This window comes from Ovis aries, chromosome 19 (genome assembly GCF_016772045.2).
Source record: "Ovis aries strain OAR_USU_Benz2616 breed Rambouillet chromosome 19, ARS-UI_Ramb_v3.0, whole genome shotgun sequence".
Lineage (NCBI taxonomy): Eukaryota > Metazoa > Chordata > Mammalia > Artiodactyla > Bovidae > Ovis > Ovis aries.
The window spans coordinates 7,303,558-7,331,480 of NC_056072.1; the positions used below are offsets into that span (position 1 = coordinate 7,303,558).

At 44.2% G+C, this 27,923-nt stretch overlaps 1 protein-coding gene and 1 non-coding gene across 2 annotated transcripts; one reads left to right on the forward strand and one right to left on the reverse strand.

Annotated features, from left to right (window-relative positions):
- The first annotated feature begins 20,893 nt into the window (after positions 1–20,893).
- Positions 20,894–25,854, forward strand: CCR4 (C-C motif chemokine receptor 4). The gene is made up of 2 exons (XM_027957949.3): positions 20,894–20,974; positions 23,395–25,854. Exon 2 carries the CDS (start codon positions 23,445–23,447, stop codon positions 24,522–24,524), a length of 1,080 nt encoding a protein of 359 aa, XP_027813750.1. The 5' UTR covers positions 20,894–20,974; positions 23,395–23,444; the 3' UTR covers positions 24,525–25,854.
- Positions 25,855–26,721: 867 nt separating this feature from the next.
- Positions 26,722–26,851, reverse strand: LOC114109489 (U11 spliceosomal RNA). The gene has a single exon (XR_003586171.1). It is a non-coding gene; the product is annotated as a U11 spliceosomal RNA (small nuclear RNA).
- Positions 26,852–27,923: the final 1,072 nt, after the last annotated feature.

The following is a 27,923-nucleotide window of genomic DNA, read 5'->3' on the forward strand; positions in this document are numbered from 1 at the left end:
AGAGACATTACTTTGCCAACAAAGGTCCATCTAGTCAAGGCTATGGTTTTTCCAGGAGTCATAGATGGATGTGAGAGTTGGACTGTAAAGAAAGCTGAGTGCTGAAGAATTGATGCTTATGAACTGTGGTGTTGGAGAAGACTCTGAGAGTCCCTTGGACTGCAAGGAGATCCAACCAGTCCATCCTAAAGGAAATCAGTCTTGAATATTCATTGGAAGGACTGATGTTAAAGCTGAAACTCCAGTACCTTGGCCACCTGATGCGAAGAGCTGACTCATTGGAAAAGACCCTGATGTTGGGAAAGATTGAAGGCAGGAGGAGAAGGGGCGACAGAGGATGAGATGGTTGGATGGCATCACCGACACAATGGACATGGGTTTTGGTGGATTCCGGGAGTCAGTGATGGACAGGGAGGCCTGGTGTGCTGCAGTTCATAGGGTCACAAAGAGCCGGACATGACTGATACCACGAACTGAACTGATACCACTTGAGGATTCTTGCCTTGAGAAATCCATGCACAGTATGAAAAGGCAAAAAGATAGAACACTGAAAGTTGAACTCCCCAGGTTGGTAGGTGCCCAATATGCTACTGGAGATCAGTAGAGAAATAACTCCAGAAAGAATGAAGGGATAGAGCCAAAGCAAAAATGACACCCAGCTGTTAATGTGACTGGTGATGGAAGCAAGGTCTGATGCTGTAAAGAGCAGTATTGCATAGGGACCTGGAATGTTAGGTCCATGAGTCAAGGCAAATTGGAAGTGGTCAAACAGGAGATGACAAGAGTGAACATCAACATTCTAGGAATCAGCAAACTAAAATGGACTGGAATGTGTGAATTGAACTCAGAAGACCATTATATCTACTGCTGTGGGCAGGAATCCCTTAGAAGAGCCCTCATAGTCAAGAAAAGAATCCGAAATGCATTAGTTGGCTGCAATCTCAAAAATGACAGAATGATCTCTGTTCATTTCCAAGGCAAACCATTCTATATCACGCTAATCCAATTCAATATCACAGTCAGTGCCTCAACCAGTAATGCTGAAGACGCTGACACTGAACGGTTCTTTGAACACCTACAAAACCTTTTAGAACTAACACCCCCAAAACGATGTCCTTTTCATTATAGGGGACTGGAATGCAAAAGTAGGAGGTCAAGAAATTCCTGGAGTAACAGGCAAATTTGGCCTTGGTATACAGAGTGACGCAGGGCAAAGGCTAATAGAGTTTTGCCAAGAGAATGCACTGGTCATAGCAAACACCCTCTTCCAATAGACAAGAGAAGACTCTACACATGGACATCAGCAGATGGTCAACACCGAAATCAGATTGATTATATTCTTTGCAGCCAAAGATGGAGAAGCTCTATACAATCAGCAAAAACAAGACCTGGAGCTGACTGTGGCTCAGATCATGAACTCCTTAATGCCAAATTCAGACTTAAGTTGAAGGAAGTGGGGAAAACCACTAGACCATTCAGGTGTGACATAAATCATATCCCTTACAATTATACAGTGGAGTGAGCGAAGTAGCTCAGTTGTGTCCGACTCTTTGCGACCCTGTGGACTGTAGCTCACCAGGCTCCTCTGTTCATGGGATTCTCCAGGCAGGAATACTGGAGTGGTTGCCATTTCCTTCTCGAGGGGATCTTCCCAACCCAGGGATTGAACCGAGGTCTCCTGCATTGCAGGCAGATGCTGTAACTTCTGAGCCATCAGGGAAGTGACATAGATTCAAGGGATTAGATCTGATAGAGTGCCTGAAGAACTATGGACAGAGGTTCATTACATTGTATAAGAGACAGGGATCAAGACCATCCCCAAGAAAAAGAAATGCAAAAAGGCAAAATGGTTGTCTGAGGAGGCCTTACAAATAGCTGTAAAAAGAAGGGAAGCAAAAGGCAAAGGAGAAAAGGAAAGATGTACACATTTGAATACAGAATTCCAAAGCATAGCAAGGAGAGATAAGAAAGCCTTCCTTAGTAATCAGTGCAAAGAAATAGAGGTAAACAATAGAATGGAAAGACTAGAGATCACTTCAAGAAAATTAGAGATACCAAGGGAACATGTCATGCAAAGATGGGCTCAATAAAGGACAGAAATGGTATGGACCTAACAGAAGCAGAAGATATTCAGAAGAAGTGGCAAGAATACACAGAAGAACTGTATAAAAAAGATCTTCATGACCCAGATAATCACAATGGTGTGATCACTCACCTAGAGCAAGACATCCTGGAAGGTGAAGTCAAGTGGGCCTTCAGAAGCATCACTACGAACAAAGCTAGTGGAGGTGTTGGAATTCCAGTTGAGCTATTTCAAATCCTGAAAGATGATGCTATGAAAGTGCTTCACTCAAAATGTCAGCAAATTTGGAATACTCAGCAGAGGCCACAGGACTGGAAAAGATCAATTTTCATTCCAATCCCAAGGAAAGGCAATGCCAAAGAATGCTCAAACTGCCACACAATTGCATTCATCTCTTTCGCTAGCAAAATAATGCTCAAAATTCTCCAAGCCAGGCTTCAGCAATACATGAACCGTGAACCTCCTGATGTTCAAGCTGGTTTTAGAAAAGGCAGAGGAACCAGAGATGAAATTGCCAGCATCTGGTGGATCACTGAAAAAGCAAGAGAGTTCCAGAGAAACATCTATTTCTGCTTTATTGACTGTACCAAACCCTTTGACTGTGTGGATCACAATAAACTGGAAAATTCTGAAAGAGATGGGAATAGCAGACCACCTTACCTGCCTCTTGAGAAACCTGTATGCAGGTCAGGAAGCAACAGTTAGAACTGGACTTGGAACAACAGACTGGTTCCAAATAAGAAAAGGAGTATATCAAAGCTGTCTATTGTGACCCTGCTTATTTAACTTACATGCAGAGTACATCATGAGAAAACTGGGCTGGAAGAAGCACAAGCTGGAATCAAGATTGCTGGGAGAAGTGTCAATAACCTCAGATATGCAGATGACACCACTCTTACATGGAAAAACTTGAAGAACTAAAGAGTCTCTTGATGAAAATGAAAGAGGAGAGTGAAAAAGTTGGCTTTTTCACTCCACATTCAGAACTCAACATTAAAAAACTCAACATTCAGAAAACTAAGATCATGGCATCTGGTCCTGTCACGTGATGGCGAATAGATGGGGAAACAATGGAAACAGTGACAGACATTTTTTCGGCTCCACAATCACTGCAGATGGCGACTGCAGTCATGAAATTAAAAGATGCTTGCTTCTTGAAAGAAAAACTATGAGAAACCTAGATAGCATATTAGACATTACTTTGCTGACAAAGGTCTGTCTAGTCAAAGCTATGGTTTGTTTCCAGTAGTTGGACTATAAAGAAAGCTGAGCACCAAAGAATTGATACTTTTGAACTGTGATGTTGGAGAAGAGTTTTGAAAGTCCCTTGGACTGCAAGAAGATCAAACCAGCCAATCCTACAGGAAATAAGACCTGAATATTCATTGGAGGAACTGATGCTGAAGCTTTAACTCCAATACTTTGGACACCTGATACGGAGAACTGACTCACTGGATAAGACCCAAATTCTGGGAGAAATTGAAGGCAGGAGGAGAAAATGATGACAGAGGTTGAGATTTTTGGATGGACATGAGTTTGAGCAAGCTCTGGGAGTTGGTGATGGACAGGGAAGCCTGGCGTGCTGAAGTCGTTCAGGTTGCAAAGAGTTGGACACAACTGAGCGACTGAACTGAACTGAACTGATACCTGAAACTACTATAGTACTGTAAGTGAACTTTTTATTCAATAAAAATAATAAAGAAATAGAATATCTGGAATTTTAGATAATAGGAAATGCTAGAGAGAAAAAAGCAGAATGGAGATTGCTAAGGTATGTCAGAGGGGGTTGAAATTTTCATTTTGATAAGAGTTGAAGATCTCATTTGGAAAGTAATTTTTTGGTAAAAGCTTGATAGGAATGGGAGAATTTACATATCTGAAAGAAGAAAATTTGAAGCAGAGAAAAAACCAAATGCAAAAGACCTGAGGTGACAACATGCCTGATAACATCTTTGAGGCGAAGATTAGTGTGGAAAAGGAAAGGGATTGATAGTAGGAAATGAGGTTAGAGTGTTAGGGTTAGATCATGTAGAGTCTTAAAGTCATAATAAGGGCACTGACTTGTGTGTGCATGTAACAGTTTCATTTAGGTATAATTCACATACTGTAAAAGTCACTTTTAAAAATGTACGATTCAGGGCTTTCCTGATGGTCCTCTGGTTAAGAATCTGCCTGCCAATGCAGGGGACACGGGTTCAATCCCTGCTCCAGGAAGATCCCACATACCATGGAGCAACAGCGCCCACGCACCACCACTACTGATCCTGCGCTCTAGAGCCAGGAGCCGGAGCTACTTAGCCCCTGTGCCCTAGGCCAGCACTCCACAAGAGAAACCAGTACAGTGAGAAGCCTTTGCGCCGCGACAAAGAGCAGCCCCCTCTCATCCCACCTAGAGAGAGCCCACACACAGCAGTGAAGACTCAGCACAGCCAAAACATAAAATAAGTAAATCTGTCTAAAAAATGTACAATTCAGTGGCTTTTTGTATGTTCATAGAGGTTTGCAACCATTGTCATAATCAATTTTAGAACGTTTTCATCACTTGCAAAAGAAACCCCATACTCATTAGTAGTCACTCAGCATTCTCTCACTCTCCTCTGCCCCAACCCTGTGTAACAATTTACTTTCTTTATAGATCCACCTATTCAGAACATCTCATCTCATATAAATGAAATAATATTTGGTCTTTTGTGACTGGCTTCCTTCACTTACCATGATGTTTTCAAGGCTTATCTATGATGTAGCATATACTGGTACTTCATTCCTTTTTATAGCTGAATAATATTCAATTGTATGGTGGTACATTTTTTTATCCAGTCATGAGTTGATAGAGATTTGCGTTGTTTCCATCTTCTGACTGTTTGAGCCTTCATTTATAGGTCTTTGTGTGGATATATGTTTTTATTTCTCTTGCGTATATATCTAGGAGTAGAATTGCTAGGAAATTCCCACACTCCTTTCCAAAGTGACTGTACTATTTTACATTCCCATAGTAATGTGTGAGGTTTCCAATTTCTTCACAACCTTGTCAATACTTGTTATCTGTCTTTTCAGTTATAACCATCCTAATGGATATGAAATTGTATGTCATTGGGGTTTTGATTTACATTTCCCTGATGGTTCATGATATTCACTATTTTTTCATGTGCTTATTAACTGTATCTCTTCTTTGAAAAAATGTCTGTTCAGTTCTTTTACTCATTTCAAGTTTGATTATTTGTCTTATTATAAGAGTTTTTATATATTCTGGATACAGGTCACTTATCAGACATACGTATCTTTTCCCATTCTGTGGGTTGTCTTTTTACTCCCCGGTGGCTCAGATGGTAAAGCGTCTGTCTACAATGCGGGAGACCTGGGTTTGATCCCTGGGTCGGGAAGGTTCCCTGGAGAAGGAAGTGGCAACCCATTCAGTACTCTTGCCTGGAAAATCCCATGGATGGAGGAGCTTGGTGCAGGCCACTGTCCATGGGGTCGCAAAGAATCGGGCACAACTGAGCGACTTCACTTTACCTTTGAAGGTCCATCTAGTCAAAGCTATGGTTTTTCCAGTAGTCATGGATGGATGTGAGAGTTGGATCATAAAGAAAGCTGAGCGCTGAAGAATTGATGCTTTTGAACTGTGGTGTTGGAGAAGAATCTTGAGAGTCCCTTGGATTGCAAGGGGATCCAACCAGTCCATCCTAAAGTAAATCAGTCCTGAATATTCATTGGAAGGACTGATGCTGAAGCTGAAACTCCAATACTTTGGCCACTTGATGCAAAGAATTGGAAAAGACCAATTCTTTGGAAAAGACCCTGTGATGCTGGGAAAGATTGAAGGCAGGAGGAGAAGGGGACGGCAGAGGGTGAGATGGTTGGATGGCATCACCAACTCAATGGACATGAGTTTGAGCAGGCTTCAGGAGTTAATGATGGACAGGGAAGCCTGGTGTGCTGCAGTGCATGGGATTGCAAAGAGTGACATGACTGAATGACTGATCTGAACTGAACCTTTGAAGCATAAAAGTTTTTGTGACTTCCAATTTATTTTTTCTTTTGTTGCTTGTAGTTTTGTCATATGTCTGAGAAGGTTTTGCCTAATCCAGGATTACATTTTATAACTCAAAATATCTTAAATTATGATTAGGATTAATTTGAAGGTGCTACATTGTACCTTCTGTCACCTGCTGGTAAGATTCATTACCCTAATACTGCAGTTTTCAAAGTGTGGAATGTGGAGCCCTCTGGTGGGAACCAGAGAGTCTTTTAGAGCATTTGCAAGTCCATAATAATAATAAGGTGTTCTTTGTCCTTTTCACTATGTTGATATTTGCACTAATGGTGCAAAAGTATTGGCAGGTAAAACCACTTGGCAGCATCTGGAAAATTGAATTGTAGCTTCTGAAAAATTGCATTGTACATTCTTTAGAATGTAGAAGAAAAAAATTAAAAACACATATACAGTTGACCCTTGAACAACATGACTGAACTGTGTGGGTCCACTTACAGGTGGGTTTTTTCGATAGTAAATACAACAGTATTACACAGTCGGATCCAAAGGTGGTTGAATCCATGGATGTGGAACTGCTTCCATTGAGAGCCAACTTAATTTATACTTGGATTTTTGACTGCATGCACAGACGATGGGTACCTGTAACCTAAATGTTGTTCAAGGGTCAATAGTAATTCTACAAATTCTTTAGAAGTTAAAATTATTTAATCTGGTATTATAAGTAGTAGTATAAAAATAGTTTTGACCTCGTGGGCCACTCAAAACAATCCTGGAGCCCCTCTAAACAACTGCACTGCCAAAATAGATCCCTTGATAGAAGAATTATTTGAAGTGCACTTTAAGTTTCTACCAGTATCACTTATATATTGAGGAATCTTTGATGTAAAGAAATACAAATTTGTGGGAGGGCAGTGGGGAGAAGGAAGGATTTATTACTTGCACCAAGTAAGGAGAACAAGGATCTTTTTCCAAAGGAGTTGCTCCCTGAACTGTAAAATTGGCTAATTTTTTTGAGGGGGGTAATTTTTAAACCAGGAGTATGTGCATATTCATGAAGGGGCTTGAGCAGAGGGGAATTCAGCATAGAATTGGGGCAAAGGTCAACAGAGTCCAAGCTTTAGTTGACTGAAGTCGGGGAGGGTCAGCGCCATCATTGCATCCTCCACCTGGGTAGGGGCGTTAGTTCCTCCAGAACCAGAGCTGTTGTCAGTTGAGTGAAGCTCAAGTTCTTTATGCCTTGTCATAGAAAGAATTCAGTGAGAGACAAAGTGAGAGGTAAGAAGGGGATTTATTTAGAGAGATGCATGTTCCAAAGATAGAATATGATCCATCTTAAAAGACTGAGAGCAGCCCTGGGAGAGAGACACTCCACAGAGTGTGGACCATCTCAGAAGGTAAGAGGCTAAATATCAATATTTAATTTAGTGTTCATATATGATTTTCAGTATATATGAAAGTGAGATCAAACCAGTCAGTCCTAAAGTAAATCAGTCCTGAATATTCATTGGAAGGACTGATGCTGAACCTGAAAATCTAATCCTTTGGCCACCTGATGCAGAGAACTGACTCATTGGAAAAGGCCCCGATGCTGGCAAAAGTTGAAGGCAGGAGGAGAAGGGGACGACAGAGGATGAGATGGCTGGATGGCATCACCAGCTCAATGGACGTGAGTCTGAACAAGCTCCGAGAGTTGGTGATGGACAGGGAAGCCTGGTGTGCTGCAGGTCCATGGGATTGCAGAGTCAGACACGACTGAGTGAGTGAACTGAACTGATACATGAAAGACAGTATATTTTAATTTTTAATTATTATATATCACTTTATTATCTGTGATCATATATGTGTTACTGTATGTATAAATACAACACACCCAGTTTCCTGAATAATCTTTACATATTTCAGCTCTATATTATATAGAATCATATATTCCATCATATGTATGAAATATGTGATTCTGTGTGTATGCATGTGTGATCCGTCGTGACTGACTGCCACCCCATGGACTGTAGCACACCAGGCTCCTCTAAGACAGTATATTTTAAATTAATACATTATATCTGTTTTTAACTTTTCTAAATTCTATGATGAAAAGACTGTACATGCATATCGTCAGAGTGTGGCCCTTAAAATAACTGCCAGAATGAAGTGCTGATTTCTAGCTTGGTTGCAAAAATAATAGTCAGGATCTGTCCTATGGACACAACAGCTAGGGTAAAACTTTATCATTCAACTACTTACGTGAATTTTTCTAGGTTTTAACCTATAGTAATATTTCTCCCCAAACATTCCAAACTCTGTAATAATAAACGGAGACTGCTAATCTGTAAGGTGGGAGGGAGTGATACTGTTGGTGATTGTCTTGAGCACATCCCTAGGTAAGAATTTTGAAACTTCATGAGAAGGAATATTTCTTCACATGTAAATTTTTCACATATTTAAGAATATTTAAGAATTCTTTGGATTCCCCAAATTAATTCTAAACTGAATTTAAATGTTAGATATAAAATAAATTTGAACTGAAAAGCTGATTACGTTACTTCATAGCACATAACCCGCGAGAGGCTCTAGTATGCAGATGGGGATGTGACAGTGAGTTTGGAGTTGCCTTCAACTTTGGGGGAACAGAAGAAACTGAAGCACAAAACAAACTTAGAGAAGCTGAAAGAAGCTAAAGTATTTAAAAGCATATTAAATGGGTGAGTTTAAATACTCTAGTTATTTCCTTATTTGCAGTATAGTTGGTTAGAAGATTGCGCTCATGAATAAATGGTATAAGTTACGCTCAACATAGAAAATGTGTTTCTTTGTTTCACTCTCACAATTCTAAAATCAGTTTCGTATGTTGAAATATGTTTAATATGGCTTGACTGACGCTTTTGACCGAATCAGTCCCACTTCTCAATTATATACGAGTGATCCTTTTCAAGCGCTGTGTTATTGATCACAGCATGTCTTTCTTTTTTCCTTAAATAAACCAAGACACTCAGGTAAGTACGTATGAGAACTGCTAACAATATGTGCATATCTCATAACGTAAAATGAGCCCCATTTTAAAAACAAGTATGGAGGAGGAGGGCTTTTATGATGCAGATAGAGTGTTTTGTGGATATTACATGAGCTTTTTATTACATCATATCATTGTGTAGGTATGAGTACTGCTTATATAATATTTGCACCTGAAAGCATATATAAACAGGAACACACAAGGTCACACACACATCTTCTAGTTTGATAACAAACGAAGTATCAAAGTATTCAGAGTATCATTTTGTGTTATATAATGTTTAAATATTTTCAGAAAAGAGCAAAAGTTAATTTTTGACATGACATTTTTAAGTACCATAAATAATGTATGAAAAATGTTTTCTGATTAAAAATACGTTTTACTTTATACTAGGAATCACTTCTTATCTTGAGATGTTCTCAAATGTCTTAGCAAGAGAGAACCGCGGTGGCATTGTGAGCATAAGGTGAATGCTCAGTCTTCCCCAGTTGATGCGGTGGTAAAGGGTCTGCCGGCCAATGCAGGGAACATGAGACCTGGGTTCAGTCCCTGGGTGGGGAGGATCCCCTGGAGGAGGGCACGGCAACCCCCTCCAGTATTCTTGCCTGGAGAATCCCGTGGACAGAGGGGCCTGGCAGGCTGCAGCCCATCGGGTCACAGAGTCGCACATGCCTGAGCGACTGAGCACGCACGCGTGCGCACACTCACTGATTCAGTCTTCTCTGCCCCGTCTCCTTGTGCAGGTTGACTCCTGGCACTCAGGAAGGCGTGGCCCATCCCAGCTCTTAGCCCTGTGGCACTAATGTGTAAGCAGACTCTGGAACTGAGTGTTGATGCGGGAATGGCAGGGCTCAGGGAGGCCAGAGGAAAGAGAAGCAGGAGGACAGGGCTGTCTGTTCCTAAGAGATGGGCGAGATAGTGTCTTGACATCTGGGAACACTGAGGAGGGTGCAGCCCTAAGGGAATATGGCCCAGTGTTTCTCCTAACTGCTTCTAAACAGTTTGGTTTTTCTTTACTGAAAGCCCTGGGTTTTGCAGCTCAAGGCGCCATTATTCAGCACAGCATGGAGCCATTAATTTTTTTACAGATTTTTCACCTTCTGTTTTTACACTAGACCAAAAGAAGATGGCAGCAACGGACCACGGTACACGTCTGTACTGCTTTCCAGTCTCCAGGGCCACCACCTGCCTCCACACGCCCCACCTGAGGGTTCTCAGAGCTGCAGGAACGAGAGTTCTTTCAGCTTTTATCCTCATGGTGACTCCCCATGCGGTTTCTTGAGGGCTGTGGTAAACCATTTCTCTGTAATAAAAATACCCATGATACTCTTTTCTCTACTACCTCTTTGAAATGTAAGATGGCAGTACTAAAAAAAAGATGGCAATATTAAAATTGCTTATATTGAATGTACTGTCATTTCCAAAATTCTTCACATGGTCAAATAAAAATATTCTCTTTGAGTATGCAAACCTGTATTTTATATTTTGTATCCCAACTGTGTTTAACAAGGAGGGATCGAACTTTGAGTTAAGGAGAGAGGAAGAACCTCACAGGGCTGACTTACAGGTAGAAAGTCAGGGGTGGAGGGGATTGGTTATTTCAGAGACAGGATTTGGTGGGTTGTATGTGTGTTGGTGGGGGCTGCTCTGGTGGCTCAGTAGAAAGGAATCTGCTTGCCAATGTAGGAGACTCGAGTTCAATCCCTGGGTCATGAAGATCCCCTGGAGAAGGAAATAGCAAACCACTCCAGTATTCTTGCCTGGGAAATGCTATTGGAAGAAGTGTTGCTGAAGCTGAAGCTCCAATACTTTGGCCACCTGATGTGAAGAGCAGACTCACTGGAAAAGACCCTGATGCTGGGAAAGATTGAGGGCATAAAGAGAAGTGGGTGGCAGAGGATAAGATGGTTCGATAGCATCACCGACTCAATGGACATGAATTTGAGCAAACTCTGGGAGATAGTGAGGAACAAAGGAGTCTGGTATGCTACAGTCCATGGGGTCACGGAGTCAGACACGACTTGGTGACCGAAAAACAACAGTGTGTGTCGGGTGGTAGTTGCTCTGGAGGAGGAAAGGAGAAGGGCCTAGATCTGATAGATAGAGTGCCTGATGAACTATGGAATGAGGTTCGTGACATTGTACAGGAGACAGGGATCAAGACCATCCCCAAGGAAAAGAAATGCAAAAAAGCAAAATGGCTTTCCGGGGAGACCTTACAAATAGCTGTAAAAAGAAGAGAGGTGAAAGCAAAGGAGAAAAGGAAAGATAGAAGCATCTGAATACAGAGTTCCAAAGAATAACAAGAAGAGATAAGAAAGCCTTCTTCAGTGATCAATGCAAAGAAATAGGGGAAAAGAACAGAATGGGAAAGACTATAGATCTCTTCAAGAAAATTACAGATATCAAGGGAACATTTCATGCAAAGATGGGATCGATAAAGGACAGAAATAGTATGGACCTAACAGAAGCAGAAGATATTAAGAAGAGGTGGCAAGAATACACGGAAGAACTGTATAAAAAGATCTTCACAACCCAGATAATCATGATGATGTGATCACTCACCTAGAGCCAGACATCTTGGAATGTGAAGTCAAGTGGGCTTTAGAAAGCCTCACTACGACCAAAGCTAGTGGAGGTGATGGAATTCTGTTGAGCTGTTTCAAATCCTGAAAGATGATGCTGTGAAAGTGCTGCACTCAATATGCCAGCAAATTTGGAAAACTCAGCAGAGGCCACAGGACTGGGAAAGGTCAGTTTTCATTCCAATCCCAAAGAAAGGCAATGCCAAAGAATGCTCAAACTACCACACAATTTTACTCATTTCACATGCTAGTAAAGTAATGCTCAAAATTCTCCAAGCCAGGCTTCAGCAATACGTGAACCGTGAACTTCAGATGTTCAAGCTGGTTTTAGAAAAGGCAGAGGAACCAGAGATCAAATTGCCAACATCAGCTGGATCATGGAAAAAGCAAGAGAGTTCCAGAAAAACAACTATTTCTGCTGTGTTGACTATGCCAAAGCCTTTGACTGTGTGGATCACAATAAACTGTGGAAAATTCTGAAAGAGATGGGAATACAGACCACCTAACCTGCCTCTTGAGAAATCTGTATGCAGGTCAGGAAGCAACAGTTAGAACTGGACATGGAACAACAGACTGGTTCCAAATAGGAAAAGGAGTACGTCAAGGCTGTCTATTGTGACCCTGCTTATTTAACTTATATGCAGAGTGCATCATGAGAAATGCTGGACTGGAAGAAACACAAGCTGGAATCAAGATTGCCGGGAGAAATATCAATAACCTCAGATATGCAGATGACACCACCCTTATGGCAGAAAGTGAAGAGGAGCTAAAAAGCCTCTTGAATGAAAGTAAAAGAGGAGAGTGAAAAAGTTGGCTTAAAGCTCAACATTCAGAAAACGAAGATCATGGCATCTGGTCCCATCACTTCATGGGAAATAGATGGGGAAACAGTGGAAACAGTGTCAGACTTTATTTTGGGGGGGCTCCAAAATCACTGCAGATGGTGACTGCAGCCATGAAATTAAAAGATGCTTACTCCTTGGAAGAAAAGTGATGACCAACCTAGATAGCATATTCAAAAGCAGAGACATTTCTTTGCTGACTAAGGTCCGTCTAGTCAAGGCTATGGTTTTTCCTGTGGTCATGTATGGATGTGAGAGTTGGACTGTGAAGAAGGCTGAGCGCCAAAGAATTGATGCTTTTGAAATGTGGTGTTGGAGAAGACTCTTGAGAGTCCCTTGGACTTCAGGGAGATCCAACCAGTCCATTCTGAAGGAGATCAGCCCTGGGATTTCTTTGGAAGGAATGATGCTAAAGCTGAAGCTCCAGTACTTTGGCCACCTCTTGTGAAGAGTTGACTCATTGGAAAAGACTCTGATGCTGGGAGGGATTGGGGGCAGGAGGAGAAGGGGACGACCGAGGATGAGATGGCTGGATGGTATCATGGACTCAATGGACGTGAGTCTGAGTGAACTCCGGGAGACGGTGATGGACAGGGAGGCCTGGCGTGCTGTGATTCATGGGGTCGCAAAGAGTCGGACACGACTGAGTGACTGAACTGAACTGAACTGAAGAACTGATGGAACATGTCAGTGTTTACCAGTATGGAAGGGACAGAGGTCCCTATAGGCTGCTCCATGGAGACCCTGCAGCCCATCAAGGGTCCCATTGTGTTTTTATGCTAGTTCCCAGGGTTAGACAACTATAAAATCACCAGTGGGCATAGAGTTGCTGGGGGTGGGGGTGGGAGTTGGAGGGGTGGTAGACAGTATTTGGAGGGCTTCCTAATAATGTAAAAAGTCTATCTCTGAAAGAAAGTCATTGCAATTGGCCTCCATACTGAGGAATGGTTCAACAGACTCATAAATCAAATGATTACAGGTATATTTCTACTGATTAGGTATAGCAAAGATGAAAAGGCAGGAGTATCTCCCCAGCCTGTTCCAGTGTTTGGCTTTCTATATTGGGTGAATTTGAAGAAAGAGATGAGCAATGTTCTGAGATCAACAGCCTCTTCCAGACTGCCCAGCAAGGAGCAGAGGGAACTGACTGAGGATCTGTGCTGCTGAGGTGGCTGCGGGGAGTGGGGGGTAGGTGTGTGGCACCTCCTGCTGGTCAGTGTTGAGCAGTAGGGGGGCAGTTAGCCATGAGCAGCTCCCCTGAAGCCCCATGGTATTCCCTTGACTGGAGGGCTGCAAGCCACCACCCTGCCACATTTCCTTCAGACAAGACCTCCATGAACCTGAGCCAGGTTGGAGCAAAGCCTTTCAATTGCTCTCTGCTCCCCACCCTGCTTTTCCTTTCTTTTTCCTCCCCGGGCCACTGGTGGGTGGGGATGTCAGAGGCCAGGGCTCAGGAGCTCAGGTTGGTGGGAGGGCTGAGTCCTACTCTGCCCAGAGCACCAGGGGGTATCCGGGGGGCAGACTGTGGGGTGTCCGAGCCCCACCCAGAAACAACTCCACCTCAGAGTAGAAATAGCCTCTGGCCGACAATCCTGGGTGGTGTTTTCCCCTCAGTGGGTCTCTGACATGGGGACTGCTTGTGTGGGAATAAGGTCGTTGGGCTCCAGGCTCCAGGTCCCTTCTGGTGTCAGCGGTTGCTTCTGAGAGGAGTAAGGCTGCTCTATCTCTTTGAGATGATAGGATTTGTTCCTTGATGAACACTGGCCTCCCAGCTTCTCAGTGATACAATTGTTCAAAATAGAATAATGCTGGTTTTGTTTTCAGAATTTGACAGTACTTGGGTGTTACATATAGTTCTTGAATCCCAAGAGGGAATTAGCTGTTGTCTGTCGTTGCCTGATGGGAAGGAAGAACTGTCACGGTTGAATTCAAAGGAGGTGTGCTGCACACTGGCTCTAAGCCAGCCCTGGTTTGCTCTGGGGCGGAAGAAAACCATCAGGAGCTCAAAAGAAAACACACGAGTGGAAGCTGACTACCCCATGGGGTGTTCCCCAGAGCTTCCACTAGATGGAGCCTTCCATACATTTGCATCACTGCTCACAGGTGGGGCTAACATTCAGCTGGAAAGAAAAGCGTTGAGGAGGCTATGGTTTCTCTTATTTCAAAGGCCGATGTCAATGACGACTCCAGCCTTTGTCGGATCTCAGTTGTGATCAATGTCCATCCCCACCTCCCACCCTGAGCATCACCGTCCCAAACATTTCCTGCCCTTTCTCCATTCCTTGCCTCTGACCCCACTGTTCCCTTAGCTTTGCCAGTCACTCCTTACTTTGTGCCTTCATTTGGCAAATATGAGGACTTCCCTGGTGGCTCAGACGGTAAAGCGTCTGTCTACAATGCAGGAGACCCGGGTTTGACCCCTGGGTTGGGAAGATCCCCTGGAGAAGGAAATGGCAATCCACTCCAGGACTATTGCCTGGAAAATCCCATGGACAGAGGAGCCTGGTGGGCTATAGTCCATGGGGACACAAAGAGTCGCACACGACTGAGTGACTTCACTTTCACTTGGCATATACGATTGGCAAATATCAGCTATTTTCAGGAGTCTTCCTTTATTCCAATAAGTAGAGCCAGGTATGATTTCTGTTCTGTTACAGAATTGTGCTCAAATCTCACTTGTTCGGTATTACACTTTATAGAAGTATCTGTTTCATTGCATACTTCTCTTAAATCGTTTTATTCGTTATCTATTTTTATGTTTGGTTGTGCTGGGTCTGCCTTGCTTTAGTTGCGGAGAGCAGTGGCCACCTCCAGTTTCTGTGTGCGGGCTTCTCACTGCAGGGGCCTCCCTGGTTATGCAGCGCAGGCTCTAGGCCAGCGGGCTTCAGTAGTTGCAGGACAACAGCTCAGTAGTTGCGGCTTGCGGGCTCTATATCATTGGCTCAGTAGTTGTGCACAGGCTTAGTTGCTCCGTGGCGTGTGGAATCTTCCTGAACCAGGGATCGAACTCATGTTTCCTGTATTGGCAGGCTGATTCTTATCCACTGTATCACCAGAGAAGGCCTCAAATCTTATTCTATATAACGCATGTGTCATAATTATCTTCTCACATTGTCATCTTCTCCATGGGACTGTGAACTGGGGCCCTGAAACATGGGTATTTCCTCTTGAAATCCTCATTGTTCAAAATGTAGGAGATGTTCAGGAAATCGTAAATCATTGAATAAATTTTCACCTAGGAGAACTGGTCATAGCTTAAATACTTACTTAGGAAAAAGAATCCCTTGCTTTTTTTTTGGTTATTGTTGTTTGCTAGGAAGATTACACATTATTCTGTTATCATTTATTACTAATTATATTTTCTAGTTGGTGAACTTTTACTTTTGTATCTTTTGCCTACTACTGAAGTCCTAAGTTTCTTTTCTCTTTTCTAATGAATTTTTATTGAAGTATCAGTTCAGTTCAGTTCAGTCGCTCAGTCGTGTCTGACTCTTTGTGACCCCATGAATCGCAGCATGCCAGGCCTCCCTGTCCATCACCATCTCCAGAGTTCACTCAGACTCACGTCCATCGAGTCAGTGATGCCATCCAGCCATCTCATCCTCTGTCGTCCCCTTCTCCTCCTGCCCCCAATCCCTCCCAGCATCAGAGTCTTTTCCAATGAGTCAACTCTTCGCATGAGGTGGCCAAAGTACTGGAGTTGCAGCTTCAACACCAGTCCTTCCAAAGAAATCCCAGGGCTGATCTCTTTCAGAATGGACTGGTTGGATCTCCTTGCAGTCCAAGGGACTCTCAAGAGTCTTCTCCAACACCACAGTTCAAAAGCATCAATTCTTTGGCGCTCAGCCTTCTTCACAGTCCAACTCTCACATCCATACATGACCACAGGAAAAACCATAGCCTTGACTAGACGGACCTTTGTTGGCAAAGTAATGTCTCTGCTTTTGAATATGCTATCTAGGTTGGTCATAACTTTTCTTCCAAAGAGTAAGGGTCTTTTAATTTCATGGCTGCAGTCACCATCTGCAGTGATTTTGGAGCCAAAAAAAATAAAGTCTGACACTGTTTCCACTGTTTCCCCATCTCTTTTGATTTAAATTTCTGTTATTTAATATAATTTGTGTAAGATATTCATTCAGCAAATAATATTAAGCATAACCCCATGTGTGACATTGTTTTAGGTGCTAGAGATGTGTAGTTAACAATGAAACAAAAATCCTTGCATGTTGGGTAGGATTTTCCTACAAACCATCTGTCCTGAGGGTTTTTTAAATTTTTATTTAAAAATATTTGTGTATTTGGCCACCCTGGGTCTCAGGTGCGGCGTGCGGGACCTCTGTTGCGGTGCACAAGCTGCAGTACTTGCAGCGGTGGGTTCAGTAGCGTGGCTCCCGGGCCCTGGAGCCTGCAGGCTCAGGAGCTGGGGCTTGAGGACTCTAGTGCAGAGGCTCAGTGGTTATGGTGCACGGGCTTAGTTGCTCGGGGGCATGTGGAATTGTCACAGACCAGGGATTGAACCTGTTTTCCCTTCGTGGGCAGGTGGATTCTCATCCACTGTACCACCAGGGAAGTCATGTGTTTTGCTTTTTGGTGGCGCTTTGCACCATGTGGAATTTTAGTCTCCTCAGCAGGGATTGAACCTTCACTCCTAGTGAAAGCTTGGAGTCTTAACCACTGGACTGCAAAGAAACCTCTGATCACAATTTTGGTTAAGTGGTATTTTATGATCATGTCATTTATACTATCCTGCAGTCACTTCCCCTATCAACCTCTTGTATGATACTCTGGAATCATTAGGAACCAGCCCTAATTGTCCTGTGGCTTGGGAACCAGATGACTGGGGACAACCCTTCTGTCTCAAGCCTACAGAGTTTTTCAGCTTGGTCAACAGAGAACTCTTGAAAACTAATCCCAACCTGCTTGCCATATATAACCTGATCCCTACAACTCTTAACTTGATGTTACTCTGTCCTTGGGTCCACCTGCTGTGTGGCCCTGCCTGGCAGCCTTCTCTCATTTTAAGCTGTGAGTTACAGGTCTGACATCAGACCCTGAATGTTTTATCACCACTCCTCTGCAGCAGAGTTTCGTGGAGCTCTTCCTGAAGGCCTTGGGAGTTTTTGGCTTCCAGTGTCAGACTTGCAGGTCCCGTATGTGGCTATGGGGATGGTACTTTGATGTCTTTGGTCTTGAAGTAAGGCTTGGTCCACCAGGGGGCGCAGTAGTCTCATGCTATTGCTTTGCGTCCTAGTGAAGGTCTGTGTGATGAGGCTTGTCACCTTGCTTTGGAGAAGGGTTTGCCCTTGGTATTTTTGTTGGTCACCTTCTCTCTGGTCAAGTTTCAGAAACTCGGCTCAAAATCAAAAGATTTTGTCCATGAAATGCACTGTGTCTCTGGCTGTGTTGCCTTGAATGCACCACCTCCCCTCTATGGGTTCTTAAAATGTGATCCTCTGTTTCTGTATGTGTAGGGGTGGGAATATTGTTTAGTTTTGAAACCCTTACTGGAGGGAAAACCTATTTCATGTTTCTTCAGGACAGTATCATTATTATTTTGCAAACCTGAAGAATGACTTTCTCCAGAACAGTAATTTTTGCAGCTTGGAAACCTGAAACCTGCTTTTAACCTGAATTCTGTGATTGTGAAAATTGATTGTGGCCCTCTAAGTCTAAATCAAAATATTTTCTGGACTCCTAATGATGGCTAAGGGAAACATGCCAGGCTCAGCCATTTCAAGAGGCGAAGCTAGTATATTCCTGTGTGTTTTATGCAACCTACTAATTTTCACAGCTGGTGCCGTTTTGAACACCTTTCTGGACCAGACACCATGCTAGGTGTTTTACAAACTTTAGCTCATTAATCCTCTCACAATCTTCATGCATTATCACCCCCATTTTTACAGATATGAAAATTGAGGTTCATATAGCATACACAGTGGCCCTGAAATCCAAACCCAGACTGAGCAGACATATGCCCTAGCCAGCACAGACTCAGACCTCTGACTTACTCACACATGGGGCCAGGGGCCTATCACATGGCAAGTCAGTCAAGGGAGCACCGACTGGTTTAAGGGACCATCTCCAGACCCATAATGACCAACCACTGCTGATGACGACTTGGGCATCCAGATAGCACCAGTTTTTCTAGAACTTCATCACTTCTCCCCCTCCATGGAGGGGTCCACAGAGACTTAGACAAGACACTCAGATGGCCTTGCCCAGGGCAACTCGTTGCTCAAGGCTTCTAATTCCATGGTGGAACCTTCCTCAGGCACTGCGTTTCTAAAAATATGTCCATTTTATAGGTTACTCGGTATGATGGACATCAGTGTATTTGTCAAATTGTTACCCAGTCAGCCCATATGGACCCCTGCTGGGGCCTGGGCCCAGCTGAGGCCCCCACCTCAACAGGGAAGGTTCTCACTCCTTTCAGCTTCATGCAGCCAGAGACGGAACCAAAGCTGAGACTGATGTTTATCCAATGGCCTGAGAATGGAGAAGTGCGAGCTGTGCTTTAGAGGAGCTTCTTCCCAACATGGCACAACTTTGGGCCATGGCTGGGGGCAAAGGGGTCATTTAGTAGCTGATGTAGTAAAATCAGTGTAGAATGAGACTCAAGGGCTGCTGGAGGTCAGATTCGTCTTGGTTCCAAGTGATTCCGTATGGGTTTTTGTTTTTCTATAGATTCCCTTCTTTGCCTCTGGACCCTGTGACTTAAAGATATGCATTAGCTCCTGTCCACGGGTCTGGTGTCAGCTCTGGCAATAACATATACCTGAGACATTTTTACTCTCTATCTGCTACCAGAGTTCCTGGTAATATGAGCACTGGAAAAGCACAACGATAAGGAACTGTACCATTCTCAGCATTTAACCTGAGCCCAAGCCAAACAGTCCCCAAGCTTCTTTGTCCGTTTCCTTTTATAGAATCTCTGTGCACCTGGCTCTGCGGTTTACCTGTGGGAACGTTGCTCTAGCTTAGGAGTCCTCAGCCTCAGGACTGCCGGTCTTCCTGGCTGGGTGACTCCATCGTCGAGGGCTGCCCTGTGTGTGGTAGGATTTTAAGCAGCGTTTCCAGTCTCTTCCCATTAGAAGCCAGAAGCAACTCCCCCACCCTAAATAAATCTTCCTCTTTTATACATAAAGCATATATATATAACAAGCAGATTTACTATTTATTTGTGGTATTATTATTTATTTTGGCCATGCCGTGCATCTTAGTGGATATCAGTTCCCCAACCAGGGATTGAACCTGGGCCACAGCAGTGAAAGCAATAGAAAGCACTAACCACTAGACCACCAGGGAACTCCCCTATTTATACGTGGTATTAAAATATTTTGTGGAGGATTTCCGTGGTGGTCCAGTGGTTAAGACTGCATTGGGGAACTGAGAGTCCACATGCCACATGACGTGACCAAAAAAAAAAAAAAAAACCAAATATATCATGGGGAGGTGATGATGAAAAAAATGTCTGAAAAAACTCTTTGGGATGGAGCGATTAAAAAAATGTTGATAAACACCACTCTAGTTCAATTTTTCGGTTCTTATTCATGCACCTTCCTCAGGAAAAATGACATTTGTGGCTCTTTTTAAAAAAAGCTGAACCAAAGAGCCAAGCAACTGTAGATACACAGACGGAAATAACAGAGCTGGCAGGGGCCAAGGATACCATATAGAAAAAGCTTAGGACCGGTGTCAGCCCCTTGGCTATGACTGGTAGGTGAACCCAAAGAGATTCTCAGCCGGGATCACTGTCCAGGGGAAGCGCTGCCATTTCCAAGTAGAAGAGGCTTGGGGAAGGGTCTTCCTGTGGTGCGGGGGGCTTGGAGCTGTGTTGTCGGGTCACTTACACCAGACAGGACATTTATTGACTGTGGTTGCCCAGAGCCTCTGTGTCACTGCCAGACACACACATCTGAATACACTTCCCTGCCCCTAACTATTATTCTTAAATAAATGTGGCTTCTCACTCTGCCCTCCTCAGAGCCCACTGTTTAGAGAACGTATTGTGGCATATCTTGATTGCTGGTCATGCCACATCCAGGACGGGGAAATAACAAACCGCTTGTTGATCCAGAATACAAAGGTCATCTCTACTGCACACAGCCAGCTAAACTGGAAAAAAAGGTAAATTAAAAATCCAACAAAATTTTAAAACATCAAAAAGTTTCTATCTTGAAAACCTGACTTTCCTCATCTAGCAGAGCGCAGAGCTTCCCAGCTTTCAGTTTGGGGAAATGAGTGAGTAACCTGAACCCAAGCGGAGAGTCACTCATTTTCTGCTTCTTACTTCTATCAAAAAACCCCGCTTGAACTCAGCGTGCGTAGATGGGTGAGGAAGAGAGCTGGTGTTCACAGGAAGCCACGCGCCCTTCAGAGACACCTGTCTTTCTTAGTGCACTGCTTCTTGAGCAAGTCGGGCACTGCCTCGCAGACCTGCCTTGGAGCCACGTTCAGAAAAGCAAGGTAAGGGGGCAGATGGTGCGGGGCGCTTAGGTCCTCGGACCCTATGCTGCTTGGCCCACAGCCATGTGGGTTTTGGAAGCGCTGAAAGCTGCCCGGCTAGGCAGCCAGCCGATCACTTGGGCAGCCCGGTCATTCTGCTGGTTCATCCCAGTTGGCACCTGTCCTTATTGCTCACACACAGCCCTCCCAGCCCTCATCTGGGGGCAGCTGGGGCACTGGCTCTCACATACTTAACAGCGCTTTCCTCCCGCACACATCTGGCTGAAACTATGTGCTCAGAACACACAGTTAATTTTCATTCACCATATATACTTTTCCCCTTCTGGCTTCTATCAAGACTCCCGGCTCAAGAAGCACCAGCCAAATAAGGGCTGCAGAATAATTCCAGACATTTACCAGCTGTGTTGACTTGTTTCTTCTCCTGAGAATTTCCTAACACCTCCTCAGCCTCTCTTATTCCTTTCATTTTCACTGGTAAAATGATGGCAATAGACCAGAATTGTTATTTGTTTAATTGGAATTGATAATCATTTAACACAGTTTTTTTTTTTTTTTTGAGAGACTGCGATGCCCCAGGTCTTCAGCATGTCTTTGGAGGAATAAATCAAAACCTCTCTGAGAAACACATACTTTGAGTGTTTGGGTGTGTGGTGGTCAGAGTGGGAGATGGGGAATGTATGTGGAATTATTGAACAATGTGATAGGGTTTTGATCAAGAATATCAGGGTGCCACTAACAAGGATGCAAGGAGAGGAGGCCTTGAGGCAGAAAGCCTCCTGCTTTGCTCTGATTCACATGTGGACATGTGTGTAACTTTCAGAAGATTTTAACCTCTTCCTCTGCCAATTTAGAAAGGAAATGAGGGTGGTTGTGAGCAGGTGTGTAAGGTTAAGATTATAACCTCATCTGACAATTTAGATAAGAAATAAGGGTGGTTGGGAAGGCAGAGATTTTATTTCTGGCTATGATGTGCTTTTCCTAGATCCATCCTGCTAGTTGCCACTCTGATAGGGTTCGTGCATAAAACTGATCTTTATAGGCAGTTCTGATGAAAAGACCAAAAATTTCCCTCAACTTACCCAACTGAATACGGCCACCTTCCCTAGGGCCTGGAAAACCACACTTGCTGCTTTAGTGTCAGGTTGGCCCAGGAGTGGCCAGTCACCCAGCCAGGGAGTCCAGGTGCATCCCAGGTGAGACAGCGCTCCAGAGCGAACATAGGACTTGGGTGCAGTGTGCTGGGGCCCACCTGTACCAGCGCTCAGGAGCTGATTGTTAAATCTTCAGAAGTTTTGTGGGGCAGTTGGTGATTTGACCTTTGCCCTGGTGGGAGTGTTTGGGCTTCCCCAGTGGCTCGATGGTAAAGAATCTGCCTTCAATGCAGGAGATGTAGGTTCGATCCCTGGGTGGGGAAGATCCCCTGGAGGAGGGCATGGCAACCCACTCCAGTATTCTTGCCTGGAGAATCCCATGGACAGAGGAGCCTGGTGGGCTACAGTCCAGGGGGTTGCAAAAGAGTAGGACACGACTGAGTGACTTAGCACACACACATGGTGCGAGTGTTTACACCGTGGAAACCAGCAGGAGCCGCACGCCAGAGCCCCCCGGCCCCACCTCCTCGGCCTCCCAGACCTGGCTCACCTGCAGCATGTCACTGGGACTTGGGCCCAAAGAATACATTCTCTGTGTGGCTGTGTGGTCTTCGGAAGACACTGAACTTCTCTGAGGCTTTCGTGAGTCATCTACAGCACAGCTCAGTATGGTTATTCGGCTTAGAATACCACGTTTTTATTGGAAGGGGTGTGAGTACAGGAACACACGACTGGGATTGAATGCACAATACCAGTGAACATGTTCTGAAATCTGTAAAGTGCAAAGCACACAGAAGGAATTGGAATTTTATACAAAAGCAAAAGGTCAACCTGTTCCTTTCTAGCCATCTCTGAATTTTGGGCATTACAATCTGAAGGGGAAACATGCATAGATTTTCTATCTTTTTTTTTTTTTTTTTTGCTTTCATGTCAGAAATGCCCTGGGTATGGCACTGTTGGGCAGGTCATCTGGTCTTGTCATTTCTGTGAGTGATTTCAGTAAATGCCAGACTAGCTTTCAGAAATACATCCTTGAAAAACAGCTCATTGAAAGGTTTTACTTCTCCCACTTACAAATGGGAGAACCAGAGCTCCCAGCAGAGGGGCAGGAAAAGTGGCAGAGCTGGAGTTTGGTGTCTGTCTGCCGCCAACGGGCAGGATTCCTGCACAGTGGCCGACTGCTCTTCAGTTCAAGGACCTGAGCCCCTCAATGCCGGAAGCTTGGGAAGAGTGCCTGATGATCTGGGCAAAGCAGCTGTGCTCTGCACACAGCACTGTTCTGATTTGTTTCTGTTCTTATAGAAATCTGTTGGCTCTTCCCCTCATTAGGTTCTTCTGACTGGGCTCAGACCTGCCTTGAGGAGCCTGTAAATCTGAAAATGAACCCCACGGATACAGCAGACACCACCGTGGATGAGAGCATCTATAACAATTATTATCTCTATGAAAATATCCCCAAGCCTTGCAACAAGGACGGCATCAGGGCATTTGGGGAGCTCTTCCTGCCCCCACTCTACTCCTTGGTCTTTCTCTTTGGTCTGCTTGGAAATTCTGTGGTGGTCTTGGTCCTGTTCAAGTACAAGCGGCTCAAGTCCATGACTGACGTGTACCTGCTCAACCTCGCTATCTCGGACCTGCTCTTCGTGCTCTCACTCCCTTTCTGGGGCTACTACGCTGCAGACCAGTGGGTGTTTGGCCTTGGCCTCTGCAAGCTCATTTCTTGGATATACCTGGTGGGCTTCTACAGCGGCATCTTCTTCATCACACTCATGAGCATCGACAGGTACCTGGCCATCGTGCACGCCGTCTTCTCCCTGAGAGCCAGGACCTTGACTTACGGGGTCATCACCAGTGTGGCCACGTGGTCAGTGGCTGTGCTCGCCTCCCTCCCAGGCCTCCTGTTCAGCACGTGCTACACTGAGCGCAACCACACCTACTGCAAAACCAAGTACTCTTTCAACTCCACGAGGTGGAAGGTGCTGAGCTCCCTGGAGATCAACATCCTGGGGCTGGTGATCCCCTTGGGAATCATGTTGTTCTGCTACTCCATGATCATTAGGACCTTGCAGCACTGTAAGAACGAGAAGAAGAACAAGGCAGTGAAGATGATCTTTGCTGTGGTGGTCCTCTTCCTGGGGTTCTGGACCCCTTACAATGTGGTGCTCTTCCTGGAGACCCTGGTGGAGCTGGAGGTCCTGCAGGACTGCACCTTTGAGCGACACCTGGACTATGCCATTCAGACCACAGAGACCCTGGCTTTTGTTCACTGCTGCCTCAATCCTGTCATCTACTTTTTCCTGGGGGAGAAATTTCGCAAGTACATCGTACAGCTCTTCAAAACCTGCCGCGGCACTCTGGTGCTCTGCCAATACTGTCGACTGCTCCCAATGTACACCGACACCCCCAGCTCATCTTACACGCAGTCCACGGTGGACCATGATCTCCGCGATGCTCTGTAGAAACTGGAAACGCAAGAAACAGTTAATAAGCTTCCCAAGTTGAGAGCTTATTTAAAATTGTATCAAAGTAACAGTTTCCTGAGCAAGTACAGGCGAGAAGAATTACACACTGCAAAAAGTAGGGCTTCTCACCCGGCAGTCACGTTTTCTTCCTGCCAGGTACAAGTTCAGCATGACCGGAGTTCACCTGGACCGAGGCATCCTTCCTTGCTGCGCTAGGCTTTCCTGCAGGGATGGGTAAACCTGAGGAGGCTTCTGAGCATGCTTCAGTGAGGAGAGAGATGATTTGGGGACGGGAAGACCATTCCCTTCCAGCCTGAACTCATGGGATTCTTTAGAGGGGTTTGTTGAAAATTGACTGGGGGAGTAAAGCGCTAATTCTTGCTGTGAAAATGAGGCCTTTAAACTTCTACTAGCTTCTGTGAAACAATATAGAAATACTTCGGCACACTGTCCCAGTGTTTTCCTAATCATATTTCTGAAGCACGGTGTACTCCATGAAGCCAGGTGTCTGCAGAAACAAATAGTAATGGAATGAAATTAGATCTGGAATCTTTTATTGTGAAGGATTATTTGTTAATGAAAGCCAAATTTCCAGTGCTGATAACAAGTATAAGCTTAAGAAGGCATTAGAATGGTCTGGCTTCTAAACATGAAATGCAAGGCATTAACAAATCTGAATGTAACTTGTGGAAATTCAAACACAGTTTCATGCGCTTGTGGTGTGTTTTATTTTCATTAATACATGAGTATTCAAATTTAAGAAATACTACACAGGCCCAGATACATTTTACAAATTTACAAACATTTCCTTCAAAACCAAAACATAACGAGGATTAATCAAGTAAGAAGACAACGCTTTCTTAATCATTTCAAAGTGCCTGCCATAAAGTAAGGCAAAAATAATCCACTAAAAGTTAATGCTGATGTGGCATAGAAATGACTTCCCAAAAATTTGGAATTGTGAAAAGTGTCATTTTTTAAAATATTGGCTCTGCTTCTTAACTTTTGGATGATTCAAAATTTCAATCAGTCACTTCTTACAAATCATTTTAATTCTGTAATTAATGATTAAGAGAACTCTCTGTTCTTACAGCCTTAATCAGAATTAAGATTTACAAAGTCTAAGGATATCTGTAATTGCTCCAAAACAAAACCTATTTTGCAAACTATTACCTGAGCTAACCAGTTTAAAATGCTTCTGTAAATTTACACATTATCGCATGCTTTCCATTTATAAAGAATGCATTTCCAGAAAATTTATTTTCAGGTGATTTTTAACAGGGTAAGTTGATATTGCCTTTCTAGAAATACAATAAAAGACAATAAATAAGCCCGTGTATAGTTTTTTCCTGCTTATGTGTATGTTTAGTCTACCACTGGGGATGAGCATCTGAGCTGCTAATGTTCCCGCTGTCTGGCTGGATCATCCGTGCTACATGTTATAGAAGAGGTCCACGTCCCCGAGAGGAAGAAGTAAAGGCTTCAGTGTTAAGATAACCACTGGGGATGGAGAAAGGAGGCACTACTCACCGTCACAAAAGTGCTTGGGGGTGAGAGTGGATGAGGAGTGGGGACAGGAGGGGTTCCTGGGCAGTCCTTAGAAAACCCCACGGGACACGGCAGGGTCTGCAAATTATACTTCTGTGTTTCCTTGTGCATCTGAGCCATTATTTTCCTCTCTTAGCCTTGGTTTCCTCTTATCTGTAAAGCAGAATAGAGTTCAGAGTGATTGTAAAAAAGGATGAGTACTCAAAGTATCTATGTTCCTTGGTCATAAAGTGTGGTTTTGAACTTCCCAGCCAGTGGCTGCCTCCCCTTTCCTCTTAGAGTTTGCGGTTTCATTCATTTAATCAGTAGGAGACAGAAGTGTAAGGACACCAAAAGGCAAAGACTAACCAACAGGGTGTTACTTAGTGTAAAAACATCACATCTAAAGCTCACCGAGGCTGCAGACCACACAGCTTCTGCGCCCCATCTGAGGATGGGCTCACCTATCACCTCCAGGACCTCAGGGCCGCCCTTGCTCCACAGCTGGGAGCTGACCCTTCAGGATGGGAATTTAGAACCTCTGGTGATACCCAAACATAACCCTGTCAGCTCACTGGAAAGAAAGTTCCTTCCCCTTCAGTAACAAGCATAGAAACCCTAGCTTGATTTCTACACAAAGTTTGGTTTTGCTTTTTTTTTTTTTTTAAAGGGTGCCAGGAACAACAATCACCAGCTACCCAAGAACCAAAAAATTATACTTCCAAAATCTCTTGATGTTGATTCTGCAAAGAACAAGAGCTGTCCTACGAGTGCCTCTTGTGACAGAAACTCTTTTTAAGGTGAGTTTAACTATGTTTTCATTAGGACCATTCTTCTCTTGCTGCACCATGTCTAGCCTCTGGGGAACAAAGTTCAGTTCAGCTCAGTTCAGTCGCTCAGTCGTGTCCAACTCCTTGCGACCCCATGGACCACAGCACGCCAGGCCTCCCTGTCCATCACCAACTCCCAGAGTTTACCCAAACTCATGTCCATCGAGTCAGTGATGCCATCCAGCCATCTCATCCTCTGTCGTCCGCTTCTCCTCCTGCCCTCAATCTTTCCCAGCATTAGAGTCTTTTCCAATGAGTCACAGACTAGGTGTAATTTCTTTAAGAACAAAAGATAGAGGTTTGCTTTTCAGATGATGTCATTGTTTGGAATAAGATAGAAGTTATGGCTGCACAGCATTGTGAATGTGCTAAATGCCACTGAATTGTACGTTAAAAAAAGAATTTTTTTTATCATCACACTATGTAGCATGTGCGATCTTAGTTCCCTGCTGCTGCTGCTGCTAAGTCGCTTCAGTCGTGTCCGACTCTGTGCAACCCCATAGACGGCAGCCCATCAGGCTCCCCTGTTCCTGGGATTCTCCAGGCAAGAACACTGGAGTGGGTTGCCATTTCCTTCTCCAATACATGAAAGTGAAAATTGAAAGTGAAGTCACTCAGTCATGTCCGACTCTTCAAGACCCCATGGACTGCAGCCCACCAGGCACCTCCGCCCATGGGATTTTCCAGGCAAGAGTACTGGAGTGGGGTGCCACTGCCTTCTCTGCTTAGTCTCCTGACCAAGGATCAAATCCTTGGATCAAATCCCCTGCAGTGGAAGCGTGGAGTTTTAACCTCTGGATGGCCAGAGAAATCCTGAATGGTAGGTACAGTTTTAAATGATTGGTTTTATAGTGTGTGAATTTTACCTCAACAACAACAAAAAGAATAATAAGAATTAGCCCTATCAATATCTGTCCCATAATAGGCACTCAGTTCAGTTCAGTTCAGTCACTCAGTCGTGTCTGACTCTTTGCGACCCCATGAATCACAGTACGTCAGGCCTCCCTGTCCATCACCATCTCCCGGAGTTCACTCAGAC